Here is a 13,060-nt window from a genome sequence, read left to right as displayed (position 1 = left end):
CTTGTTTCCTTTTCCTTTCTAATTGTTCCTCCTCTCCATTCTCCCACAATCGAGACTATTATAAATCATGTTATAAAATTCCCATCTGTGCATTCAGTCCATTTTATTTTATTTTTACAGTGTTGGAATCAGTCCTTTGATTGACAATCACTTGATTCGCAGCTTAGAGGCCGTTTGCTATAATTTTCCTTTTTTTTTTTTGGTTTATTGATTTTAAAAACTGGAAATTTGTTTGATTTGATGTTTTTTTTGTTTGGTTACAAAATACACTTGGTTTTAATCAAATAATCATATTATCAAAACTAATGCTTATATTATTTGAAGATTGGGGGTTGGTCCTTTCCTTAGTACCAAATTGTTCCTTTAGCATATTCCTCTCGACTCACCATACCTTAAATCTAGTATCTATCCAACTCTAAGCACCCTACCCCTAACCTTAGTGCCTAAACCTAATCTCATCTCATTGGCAACCTTAAATATTACCATTACCTAGCCTTAACTATCATGGAACCAACCTATTTTTAACATAAGGTACTTTAAATTTGAACCAAGATTGCCTCTTGGTGCCTTGAATTTCATGGGCTTGACTTTGTTCGAACCCAAAGTGTGCTAGACTTAGACCTAACACAATTCTCAAGCACCCTAGACTAGGTCTTGTTTCGATCCCTAAGTGCTTCGAACTTGATCGTGCCTTGCTCACCATATGTCCCGAACAAGTCCTATATATCTTGCCCTTAACACCTCAAACTAGTTTTGGCTTGACTCCTAACATCTTACATCTTGGATCTAGTCCCAGATTGATCCTTGGATTGGTCTAAACTTGGTCTTGGTCTGACTTTCAAGCACCTTGAACTTCTTGACTTAAGACCTAGTCCAATATAGGCTTGTAAGCAATTTGGACCTAGTCTTGACTTGACCCTGAACATTATAGACTGATCTGAGCACGTTTATTTGATGCAACTTATAACTAATCTTGGCATAGCTTTTAGGTGCATAAAATCATATCTTTGTCACAACCCTTAAGTGCTTGAGATTAAATCCTAACCTGATCCTTGATAATACTAAAACTCAACTTTAGATCTCAAATCCTAAATGGCCTATAACTAACCTCATTTAAATTTTGTCAAAGGTTGATTGGCCCTGCACATCCTTAGTCTAGCTTAGGCATGATCAACTTTCATTTTTTAAACTCAAACTCGACCTAACTCCTAAATCATAGGTTGATAATGTAAAAAACCAATTTTAAAAATTATTTTTTTATAAAAGTTTTGAGAACTTGTTACCAATTTTTATTTTATTGACAAGAAACAAGTTTTTATATCTTACGAGATTGTTGACCTGTGCTACACTGTGAATTTGATTAAAATTTGTTAACACAAAAAGAAACATCTAGGTGTTGCTAATGTTTTTCTAGTAGAAAAAAATTAAAATGCATGGAGGTTAACCTAATATGACCTAGCTAACTTGACGAGTCCTAAAGCATTTTGAATTACCGGTAAAAAAATAGTTTGACATAAAAAGATTTAAGACGACATCATTTAAAAAAAATATTGAGACGACAACATATTGGATTTGTTTGGGTCAACCTTAATTAACCTCTCATATAAAGAAAATTGAAACAAGTTATGAAGTTCAATTTTCAATTAACCTAATGCTGAAAAAAAATGAAAAAAAAATCAATTAAAAAAAATATTTGAGTTAACCAGTCAGATCCTCGACCCGAATCATAAGACCAGGATAACTCCAATGAAAGTAAATCAAAATAAATTCTAAAGTTTGATTTTCAATTAACCTAATATTAAAGGATAGAATTACAAAAAAAAATTTCAATTAACAAAAAAAAACATAAGAATGACTTGAGTCAACTCAGGTTAATTTGCGACCCAAGTCATGAAACTTGAATAACCCCTTAGAAAATAAATCAAAACAAATTATGAATCTCAATTCCTAATAAAAAGATTTAATTTTCATCTCTACCCCGTTTTCATATTAGAACCATTAATTGTACATAAGTTAATTTTCATAGTTGGATTTGAAAATGTAAAAAAGAAAAGAAAAGAAATACAAAAAGAAATTCAAAGAAGATGTATAAAGAGAATAGAGAATAGAGAGAAAATTTTAGTTAGGTATCTTCTAATGAAAGATCTCGTCATAAAAATAAAAATAAAAATTATACAATTTATCTTTGGGTTTAGGAGATATATAAAATTGAAGTCTTAGACCATGGATGATGAGTTGTCCATCCTATACTTATTAGGTTGCAACCTAGCTTAGAGGTGTTCAAGCTTGATTCCAAGCATAGTGTGGTTGGCCTAGGATCCAAATCTAAGTGTACATGCTTTTGCTTTCTCTTATTTTTATTATTCAAAATATTTTTTTAAATTTAAATTTGTCTTTGATGTATATATGCAAATTTCAACTATGATACTAGAGAATTATAAACCAAAATATAAGATAAAAAAATTGATGGTAAAGCAATTCATAACTAACAAGTACACACACTAGTAACAATTCAAATTAGAAGATGAATAATATATTGACACTATGAATATTATCAAAAAAATATAATAAAAAAAGATTTAAAGGTATTGAAAAAATTATCAGTTAATCAATTAAATCATTTTTAGAAAATAAGTAAAATAGAATGGAGTATAAAATGTTACTAGTAAAAGGAATGTTTTAATATATATTACATTATATAAATACAATCATCTTAAAATATATTGTACATCTTCACCAAAATATAATATTCAAGAACATCAAGATATTGTATTACACATACCAATTAAAAAAAGCTATAAATACATTCTTATGACAAAACATCAATAATTCAATATTAATGATTTGGTAAAACAAATTAAAGATTAATTGACTCCTTGGTCCATTAGGTGTTATGATATGGAATTCATATCACTCTTCCTTTTGGTATTTCTAAACATTAAGATTAAGATATTTCTAAGATTTGTTTGAGAAAAATGGAGATGTGTGCGGAAATTATAGTTCTAGTTTTTATACATTCAAAAGGAAAAAGAAAATGAATATGAATAGTTTTATTTTTTATAATAATGATAAATATTGAAGGAGTTAATGAATTTTATGTTTCATGAGGCTTGAAAGTTAAGGAAATATTCTTGACTACAATCATCAATTATGTGAATATGAATTTGAAGAGTTTTTGAATTTTTTTTATGACTTTAATAAAATAAAATAAGAGATATTGTTAATGCACAAAATAAATATACTATATGACAAACACATGTCATTGATTGATTTAAATTAAATTATTCTATTATGATTGTCATAGGTGTTATGTTCAAAAGTTATAGTTTTATATCAAACATTAGATGCAATCATTATTCATACGACAAATAAAAATAAGGTTAGGCTTTTAAAAAACAATTTAAGTTGATAATATTTTAATATTGAGATGTCGACAGGTCATCTTGTGACCTGAGTTATGAGCTTTACAGGATTTAAAAACTTTTTTACTTTTTTTTAAATATTCTAATTAATTGTAAGATAAAAAATAAAAGCTCACAAAATCGAGCATTAATCAAATATTGAGATATTTGTTTGAGACCGCAATACCCTTATAGAAAGTATAAAAAATAAATAATGAAGCATATTTTTCAATAAATTCAATATCAAATGATGAAATTAAAAAATAATCAATTAAAAAAACTAAAGGACAAAAAAAAAACCAAAGGCACCTCAGGTTCGGTGAGTATACCTATCAAACCCATGAACTAGGTTACTTAAGTCAATCCGATAAACTTGCAAACTAAGTCATGGAGTCCACTGAGATTAATAACTTAATTTTTTAAAAACAATTGCTTATTTAATTATATGATAACAAAAATAAACGATCATAAGATCGAGCACAAACATAATATTGAAATGTTTATTTTCAATTGCGATAACCTTATAGAAAATGAAACAATAATAATTATGAAGTCTAATTCCCAATAAACCTAATGTTGAATGATAAAATAAAAAAAATAAATAAAAAAAATTAACCTACTAAACATGTGAATTGAGTCAACCAAAGTTAGCCTACAAACCAATAAATTAGGGCAAAGGTTAACCCATCAAACTCATATACTAGTTAATGAACTCTATAAAGTTTAATAACATGGTTTTTTCTGAAACTATTTTCTTAACTATATCGTAAGAAAATAGACGATCATAAAATTGAGTCCAATAAAAAAAAGATTACCTTGCCAAAGCCACAAACCGACTCATGAACTCAATAAATTTATTAACTTTTTTTTTCAAAACCATATTTCATTTAACTATATATAAAAAATAAACAATCATAAGATCAAGCAACAATATAATACTAGGACAATTGTTTAACACCACGATAGCCCTAAAAAAAACAAAACAAAATAAATTATGAGCAAAATTTTCAATTAACTCAATAACTCAAAATATGAAATAAAAAAGCAATTAAAATGTTTTAGGAATGAATCAAAGAGGTTTTAAAATCAAGAGACTAAACTAGAAAAAAATGAAAGAGTTCATGGTAAGCGTTTCATATGCGCCATTGTATGAGGAAGTCCATAGACTTTGGGTGGTGTGTGAATAGTCATCCTAGCTCCAATTGATGTTTTATTTGACATCGTTAAAACCGTCGCAATATCCTCTACCTTATAAAAGTATGATGCATGTTGCACTATAAGTTTGATATGATTTTGACAACCTATTTTCTTTCCCTTTTTTTATCCCTTTTTTCTCTTTAATTTAATTTTAATGACAGTTTATGTTGTTTTTTTCTCTAGGCTTCAATGTTTTTTTATACTTTAATTTTAGTCTATGTACTCTCAATATTTAGAAAAATAAAGAATTTATACAATATTTTGTAAATCGATCACCAACCTGATGTTAGGACAATTACATTATAAAATGGTGAGTACATAAAAGCATATACAAAAAAATTATCAACACAACATAAAAGGTCAAAATGAAATTAAAAAAATTGATGACTAAAGAAATAGAAAAGATGAAGTCCCAACTTGAAAGCACCTTTTGTTAAGAAAAAAAATGATGCTCTTTTGTATTGTGTTCTTTTAAATTTCATAGAAATAATAAAATTGAATTGTTTTTATGAAATCAAGTATCAATCCAATGCTTTGGGATTTGTCTTTGGAATTTATCTAAATCCTAATAACTATATAAAAAAAATTAAAATAAATTATCAAATTAAAATCTCACAAACACACAATCCAATAATTAAATTAAAAAAAACAATAACAAAAAAAAAAGATCGAAATGAAAATAAAAAAAACACATTATGAATTACTATTGTACTTTACAATATAATAGGTTTGGTGAATAATGCTTTTTATTTCTTGCTAACCTTTTCTCATCTTAAATGAAAATTTATTTGTTAGAGTTTTTGTTGGATATTGTGTATAAAATTCCTATTAGAAAAAATATTTATGTTTTTCTATTTAGTGTATGATTTCTTATTTGGTAGAAGTTCTTGTTTAGTGTGAATTCTTTGTGCAACAAGTAGTTTATATAAAGAGGACTAAAGTTCTATTTGGTTTTATATTTTAAAAGTATTTTTGAAAAAATTAAATTTTTTTTATTTTAATTAATATTTTTTGGTATTTTCATATCATTTTGATGTGCTGATGTTAAAAATAATTATTTTAAAATAAAAAAAAATATTATTTTAATACATTTCTAAATAAAAAATATTTTCTACACCTGAAACATTAAATATTTATACATATCAAACAAAGTTGATAAGATAATCTTAGAAAAAATATCACACTATTAAAAATAATTCTAATTATAATATTTTTTATATAAATTTTGATATAAAAATCAATAGTATTAAAGAATGTCAAATCAATTCTTATAATAAAATAAATTAAGTATTTTTAATAAATAAAGAAAAGTTATAATTACGAGTAATCATTGTATTATAATTGATTCTTGTGTCTTGTATTATTTTGAGGGTGTTGAAATCATAAAAAATAAACAAAAACAAATAAAAAAAGACCCTCTAATTTACAAATTAATTTGTGAAATAATATTCTAAAAATACCCACAATCTTGTTCATGGCCAGCACCGAGTGTTCATCTACATATTTTTCCTCTAACTTCCTCAAACTTCTAATCAACATAATTAGAATAAATAGAATGCAAGGGGAGAGCAGCACTACTGTTTTCTTTGATAAAATTAACTTTTAATAAAAAAAATTTAATTTTTTTTATATATTTTAGATTATTTTAATGTGTTAATCTTAAAAATAATTTTTAAAAAATAAAAAAATTATTTTAATACATTTTAATATAAAAAATATTTTAAAAATTAATCATAATTATACTTCTAAACAAATCCAAAAATAAAGACAAATACGCATATCAACACTAACCATAAACTGAACAACCGGGTTCTTTTTTCTCTCTCAACATTCCATTCCCATTCCCACTCTCTCTCTCTCAATCTCTCTCTCTGTTTTTTTTTTTTTAGTTTAGGAATCTAAAATAATGCTCCTTTCTGATTCTCCTTCTCTCTATCATAGAAGAAATTTGACTCCTTACAGTTGCATAAATTAATTCAAGCACCGATATTTAATAAAGAATCATCCTTGTAATAAAAAATATTTTTTTTTGAATAAAAAATGTAATTCAATTTGTTAATTCAATTTGTTTTTATGGGTATTCCAGATTTAATATTTATTTTAAATATAGAAATTATAATAAATTATTAATTAAATTTAAATTAAATATAGACTACGAAATTAAATATAGAATGAAACCGTAATAATTTACTCTGTAATTTCTGTTGGATAAATGGAATAGAATCATTCGTCGGAGAAGCAAAGCAAGCACCACTAACGTAACTGGAGGAGGAGCGGGAGGGATGTCCCTAAACTACCCTCACTCAACCATCAAATTTACTTACACCTTCTTCTTCCCTTCCCAATCCAATGGACGCGTCAATCCAAATTACTCTGCCACCAGTATCGTCTCTCTCCTCTTCAGCTCTTTCTTTTCTCAACAGTGAACAAGATCTCAGCCGAGCACGAAGCTATATCGACGAGCTTCAATCTCAGTGTTTCGATTTAGACCGAACCCTAATCGACCTCAATTCCAGACTCCATTCTACTCTCCTCTCTTACGCTTCCTTCTCCGATGGAATTCATCTCCTTTTCGATGATGCCACTTCCAAGTTGACCGATCTACGTTCCTTCACTTGCCCCCCACCGCTTTCTTCTTCTCTATCACCATCAGGTTCACTTTCAGTTTCAATCCTTTGTTGTTGTCTATTTTTTGCCTTTTAATTTTCTGTATCTATGGTATTTTTTGTTGAGAATTGTTAAATGTTTAGATGGACAAGGAAGGAGGGAGGAGATATTGGGCGAGGAACTACCAGCGCTGGCTAAGGAGGTGGCTCGAGTCGAAACGGTTCGGGTCTACGCGGGTCAGTTTTGTTTTTATTACTGAAATAAATGAGTAAATGTTGCTGTTAAGTATTCCAAGATTTTGCTGCTTGATTGGCTCATACTTGTGGTTCACACCCGATTGAAGTATTTTGTCTATGTTTCTCAAAATGGAGGGTTTATGTTCTACTGTTTCCTGATGATTCCCTGAATAGGCTTTATGTATTTTTCTTGCACAATTGGAGGATGAGTTGTTTTCTGTGGCAACTCTACACTGCACAGCACGCTCTCTAGTTTACCTAACATGGGAATGGATTTTGTTGGATACTCACAGTTTCCTACATGGTTTTGTGAATTTAAAGGTGAATTGGTCCCATTATCCTCAAATGACCAATCCTCTTCACCTTTTCTTATGTTGATAGCAACATCAAAATCAGTTAGTACTTCTTGCTTCCTTGTTCTCTTTTTTTTTTGTTTCCTTGTTTCTCTTTTAATCTTATGGCATGGTGGAGGCTCTTTTGAGTGTTGAATGTGGGATGTAATGAAGTTCATGTGCACGAGTTAACAATCATATGAATTTACCAGGGCCATCTTTCTATACATGTATTTTGTTTCCTACCATTTGCTCATCTCCCCTTTATTGTAGTTATACTTAATTGTTTGTAAGTGTCATAATCACAAAGAAATTAGCTAAATTATGGAAAGATAAAATAAATTTTTATGATGCATTAATTGAGTCTATTTAACAGTTTGTAATCACTTGTTATGAAGTGAATAATATTATGTCTTGACGGTAACACTGTGTTTTTTAAGTTGTAATTGTACAATAATATTATTAAAAGCATAATTACATTATAATTAATTAAGCTACTGAGTGGTAAGATAAATCAATATGAGACAATAAACAAAAATATTTATTAGTTGGTAACTTACTATGTTTATAATGCCTTCAAAACCATAGAAAATGCCAATATTAAGATGTTGAACCGGACATGTCCTAAACCAAAAATATATTGGTGCTTGCTATGGTTACTTGAAGGCATAAAATTATAGTGCCTTTAAGTTTATGAAATAATAATTGAAGTCACTATACAATAAGTGTAGTTATTTATTAGTTCGTATTTACTTAATTGTTTTTTTTTTCTGGCTACTAAAATAATATTTTTCTTCTCTAAGGTAATAAAGAACTTTTCTATTGAAATTATATTTAATTTTTTGTAACTATCACAATTTCAGATCTATTAGCTAAATAATTTTATGATGCATTCAGAGAATCTACTTAACAGTTTGTAATCACTTATTACAAAATGAACAATATTTATTTTCTTTTGAAAGGTAACAATATAATTTTTTAGTGATAATTGTGTTATAATATTAGCAACTAGCATTATTACGGGGTTATCAGTCAAGTTATTGATTGATAATATAACTTATTACAATAGAATAAATAAAAGTATTTAATAATATGTAATTTGAAAGCACAGTAATTGTAATGCCTTCAAATAAATATAGAAATGACCCTAATATAATATACTGTAACCCTTTTCAAGTCAAATCCATTTTTGATTGCCAAATGCCATCTCACCTACCTTTTCCTATTCACATGGAGTTTTTTTTTTTGAACACTTGCAAATGAAGGAAAACAGTTGTCTCTGAACTGTGAAAAATTAAAAAATCTGTCCCTTAACTACGATTTTCAGAGTTCTTTTTGGCACCTTTCCTTTTATCTTTTGTAGAAATAGTTATAAAAATGCCCCTTCTATTGCTTAAATTTATTTGTGACTATTAACATTTACAAAAAAAATTTTGTTAAATTATTTAGTAATTATTAAGATTTATGAGAAATAAAAAATTAAAGAAAAAACATGTGGTTAAAATTTGTCAGTTTTCTCAACAACTTTCTTGTACCTTTCAGAGACGGCATTGAAACTTGATACATTGGTTGGTGATATTGAGGATGCAGTATCTTCTGCAATGAACAAAAAACTAAGGAAGCATTCTTCCACACAGAGTGTAGAAGTGAGCAGTCTTTAATTAAATATAATGTAAATAATGCTGCAAATATCTTTTTATTGCATCATTTTTTTAATTTTTTTTACATTTGCAGGAAATGCGCCTGCATGCTATTGAAAGACTCGGACATTCAGAAGATGTTTTAATTTCTGTTACAGAGACACACCCTCAGTGGACAAGTCTTGTATCAGCAGTTGACCACAGAATAGATAGGGCTCTTGCCACATTAAGACCCCAGGCAATTGCAGATCATCGATCACTTCTTGGATCCCTAGGATGGCCACCTCCACTTTCCACTTTGACGTCCTCAAACCTTGATGCTGGAAAATCAGCTGAAGTCTCCAATCCTCTTTTCACAATGCAAGGGCTTCTTAAACAACAGTACTGTGAAAACTTTCTTGCTTTGTGTCACTTGCAGGAACTGCAGTGGCGGAGAAAATCACGGCAACTTGAGGGTCACAACAGGAAAGTGGCTCTGCAGCAACCACTTTGGGCAATCGAAGAACTTGTGAATCCTATTTCAATTGCATGCCAAAGACATTTTTCAAAGTGGATTGATAAGCCAGAATTCGTTTTTGCTCTTGTCTATAAGATTACCAGGGATTATGTCGACACTATGGATGAATTATTGCAACCACTGGTTGATGAAGCAAGGTTAGTGGGTTACAGTTGCAGAGAAGAATGGATTTCAGCAATGGTAACCTCTTTAGTAACATACTTGGCAAAAGAGATATTCCCCAAGTATGTTGCTGAACTGGATGGGGAGAGCGTTAGTGGTGTACAATCAAAGGCTAGATTTTCTTGGCTTCATCTGGTTGATCTTATGATTGCTTTTGATAAACAGATTCAGTCTCTGGTAATGCATTCTGGAATTTCGCTTTCCCTTCAGGACGATGGCAACCTGCAGAAGATTTCTTCTCTATCAGTCTTCTGTGATCGACCTGACTTGCTTGATATATGGGCAGAAATTGAACTTAATGACACACTTGAGAAGCTAAAACCTGAGGTTGATGATGAGAGAAACTGGACAGCAAAAATTGAAGGTGCTCTTTTATCTGGTTTTGAAAGTTACAAATCTCCTGCAGTTTCAAGTGCCTTTGTTCGGCGACTTTTGTTGGTAGTTGATCGATGCCGATCACTGCCTAACGCCTTTTTGAGGTCAAGGTTTCTGAAAATGGCTGGTGGGTCTATTACGCAACGATATTTGGATTGTTTGCTACTCAGGTGCCAAGAAGCTGAAGGACTGACTGCATTAACAGATGACAATGGATTGATCAAAGTTGCAAACTCTGTTAATGCTGCTCACTACTTCGAATCTGTTTTGAAGGAATGGTGTGAGGACACCTTTTTTCTTGAATTGGGATTTGGTCACAGCGAGCAACTGGGAATAGGGATTAATGATAATAGTGATTTGGAGGGGCGAATTGATGGACCTGTTGGTTGTGTTTTTGACGAGGAGATAAAAAAGTTGGAAAATTTTAGAAAAGAGTGGGTTGAAAGGATATCAGTTGCTGTTTTGAGGGGATTTGATGCTAGGTGTCGAGAATATATAAAAAACAGGAGGCAGTGGCAAGAAAAGGGTGAAGAAAGTTGGACAATCTCCAAAACTTTAGTCGGGGCTCTAGATTATTTGCAAGGAAAGATGGCAGTAGCGGAAGAAAATTTGAACCGGATAGATTTTGTTGGTGCCTGGCGAAGTTTGGCAGCGGGGGTTGACCACTTGCTTTTTAATGGCCTTTTTATGAGCATGGTGAAGTTTCATGATGCTGGTGTTGAGAGGTTTAATGGTGATATGGAGATTTTGTTCGGAGTATTTAGAGCTTGGTGCTTGAGGCCTGAAGCCTTCTTTCCTAAAACCAGTGATGGCTTGAAGTTGTTAACAATGAGCGAGGAGCAGCTCCGAGATACCATCGCAGGAGGAGGGAAAAGGATGAAGGAGAACGGCATTATCCATTTGAATGTAGCCGAGGCAGAGAAGATACAAAACAAAAGAGTATTTATGAGTTAAAAGGATGGAAAATCAAAATCCATGTTAATTTTATCCACCAGGGGTGTAGCACGTTCCGAATAAAAAAGGAAGGTTGGTTCGAGTTTTTTAATGGTATTGGCATTTTTTATTATATATTCATTTTTTATTAAAACTACATGTGATTTTCGTAGTTTAGGGTAAATTTTAGTTTGCTTATCTAAGGTTTATGTATTATCTTAATTTAACTCGAAATAATATATGCATTTGTTTCAATTAACCTTCATAAATCTCAAATCTGTTTCAACATCAATTTCCATCATGTATGGTAACAAAAGTTAGTAAATCAACCACATGTGAGAGTCACACGTGTGGTTGCTTTTAATTTATTATGTGGTTTTTTAATTTCAAAATTGTTTGAACAAATTTAAAAGAAAGAAAGCAGGACTAAGTATAATTTTGAAACCCGACCCGGCTTGATGGGTTGATTTGAGATCCAGCTGACCTGGGGTTGGAACTGGGCCGGGTTTAAGAAAAAATAAGGAAAGGCAAAACTTGGGGTGACCCGGCAAAATCCGGTCAAAAATCCGGTTGCAACCTATTGATTTTATTTTATTTTATTACTAAAACAACGACGTTTTGATTTAAAAAAAAATAGAATTGACCCGGGCGACCTGATCAAAACTCAAAACCCGGACTTGGACCAGGTTGGGTTTAAAAACTATGCTAACAAGTACATGATTTTGATCATGAAGATAGCAAAGAGAGGGCATGAAGAAGAAATATAATCTTGTCTCTTATCAGTAAAAATAAAATGAGAGTCGCCACCTAATTTTCTGGTCACTAGGAACCTTAATTGGTTTCAGAGATTGGGTACGGAGACTGGTTGCGTGAAGGGAATATATTAGCACCTCAACTACGCCTTACCTAAGAGAGGCTGCATTGTTTTAATGTCTGATAAAAAATTTTGGTCTTATTGTGTTTTTTAATTGTTGGTATGTCTAAGGTTCAAGAAAAGCACTCTTTAATAAGAAGGTTCTTATCTTAATGAGGTAAAACCTAACCGTTCTAGAGTCAGAATAAAAAGAATTTAACATCCAAAATATGTATTACGTGTAATATCGTACCATGGATACTAAAAGACAAACAAAATAAAATTTTTGTTGTTTTTGAAATTTTGGTCATTTCTCTTGACTTTAATAAACTGGTTATTAAAGCCAAAATGCATGCTAAAACATTATTTTTTTTGTATGAAAAACACAATATGATTTTTTAGCTTTGATACACTTGGCCGTATGCAAAAAAACATTTTTTTCTATTTTCAATTTTTTTTGTATTTTTGGAAGTGTTGACGAAAACTATGTATTTTAATACCGAATTTGTATTTTTTTGGTATAAAAATATCAACCAAATACTAAGCAAAATTTAGTAAAAAAAACACGAAAAACAATAACAATTTTCAAAAAGAAAATTTTTTTTAATTGGGTCGGCACTGCCAACCCATTAAACAGTGGGCTTCTCCACTGTTCACATGCAACGTGAACAGTGGAGAAAAAGGAGGAGGTGGAGGAGGAGAGGGAAGAAGGTTGACCTGCGGTGGCTCACGATGCTGCTGTTGGTGGTGGAGGTGGCAGGACGCAGCTGCTGGCGATGGTAGAGGTGCCGGCGATGACGGTTCTCA

At 30.6% G+C, this 13,060-nt stretch overlaps 1 protein-coding gene across 2 annotated transcripts; it reads left to right on the top strand.

The window, feature by feature from the left end:
• The first annotated feature begins 6,770 nt into the window (after positions 1-6,770).
• LOC133675795 (RINT1-like protein MAG2) lies at positions 6,771-11,659 on the top strand. 2 transcript variants are annotated; one of them, XM_062097276.1, is made up of 4 exons: positions 6,771-7,251; positions 7,349-7,441; positions 9,316-9,419; positions 9,508-11,659. In XM_062097276.1, exons 1-4 carry the CDS (start codon positions 6,948-6,950, stop codon positions 11,419-11,421), a joined length of 2,415 nt encoding a protein of 804 aa, XP_061953260.1. In that variant the 5' UTR covers positions 6,771-6,947; the 3' UTR covers positions 11,422-11,659. The 2 variants fall into 2 exon arrangements, with proteins under 2 accessions (XP_061953260.1, XP_061953261.1); XM_062097277.1 differs by lacking the exons at positions 6,771-7,251; positions 7,349-7,441 and adding an exon at positions 7,464-7,836.
• The last annotated feature ends 1,401 nt before the right edge of the window (positions 11,660-13,060 follow it).

The sequence above is a fragment of the Populus nigra genome, chromosome 16, assembly GCF_951802175.1.
Source record: "Populus nigra chromosome 16, ddPopNigr1.1, whole genome shotgun sequence".
In the NCBI taxonomy this organism is placed as follows: domain Eukaryota; kingdom Viridiplantae; phylum Streptophyta; class Magnoliopsida; order Malpighiales; family Salicaceae; genus Populus; species Populus nigra.
Note: the sequence above shows the minus strand (reverse complement) of the source record. Positions and strands in the feature narration are given on the sequence as shown.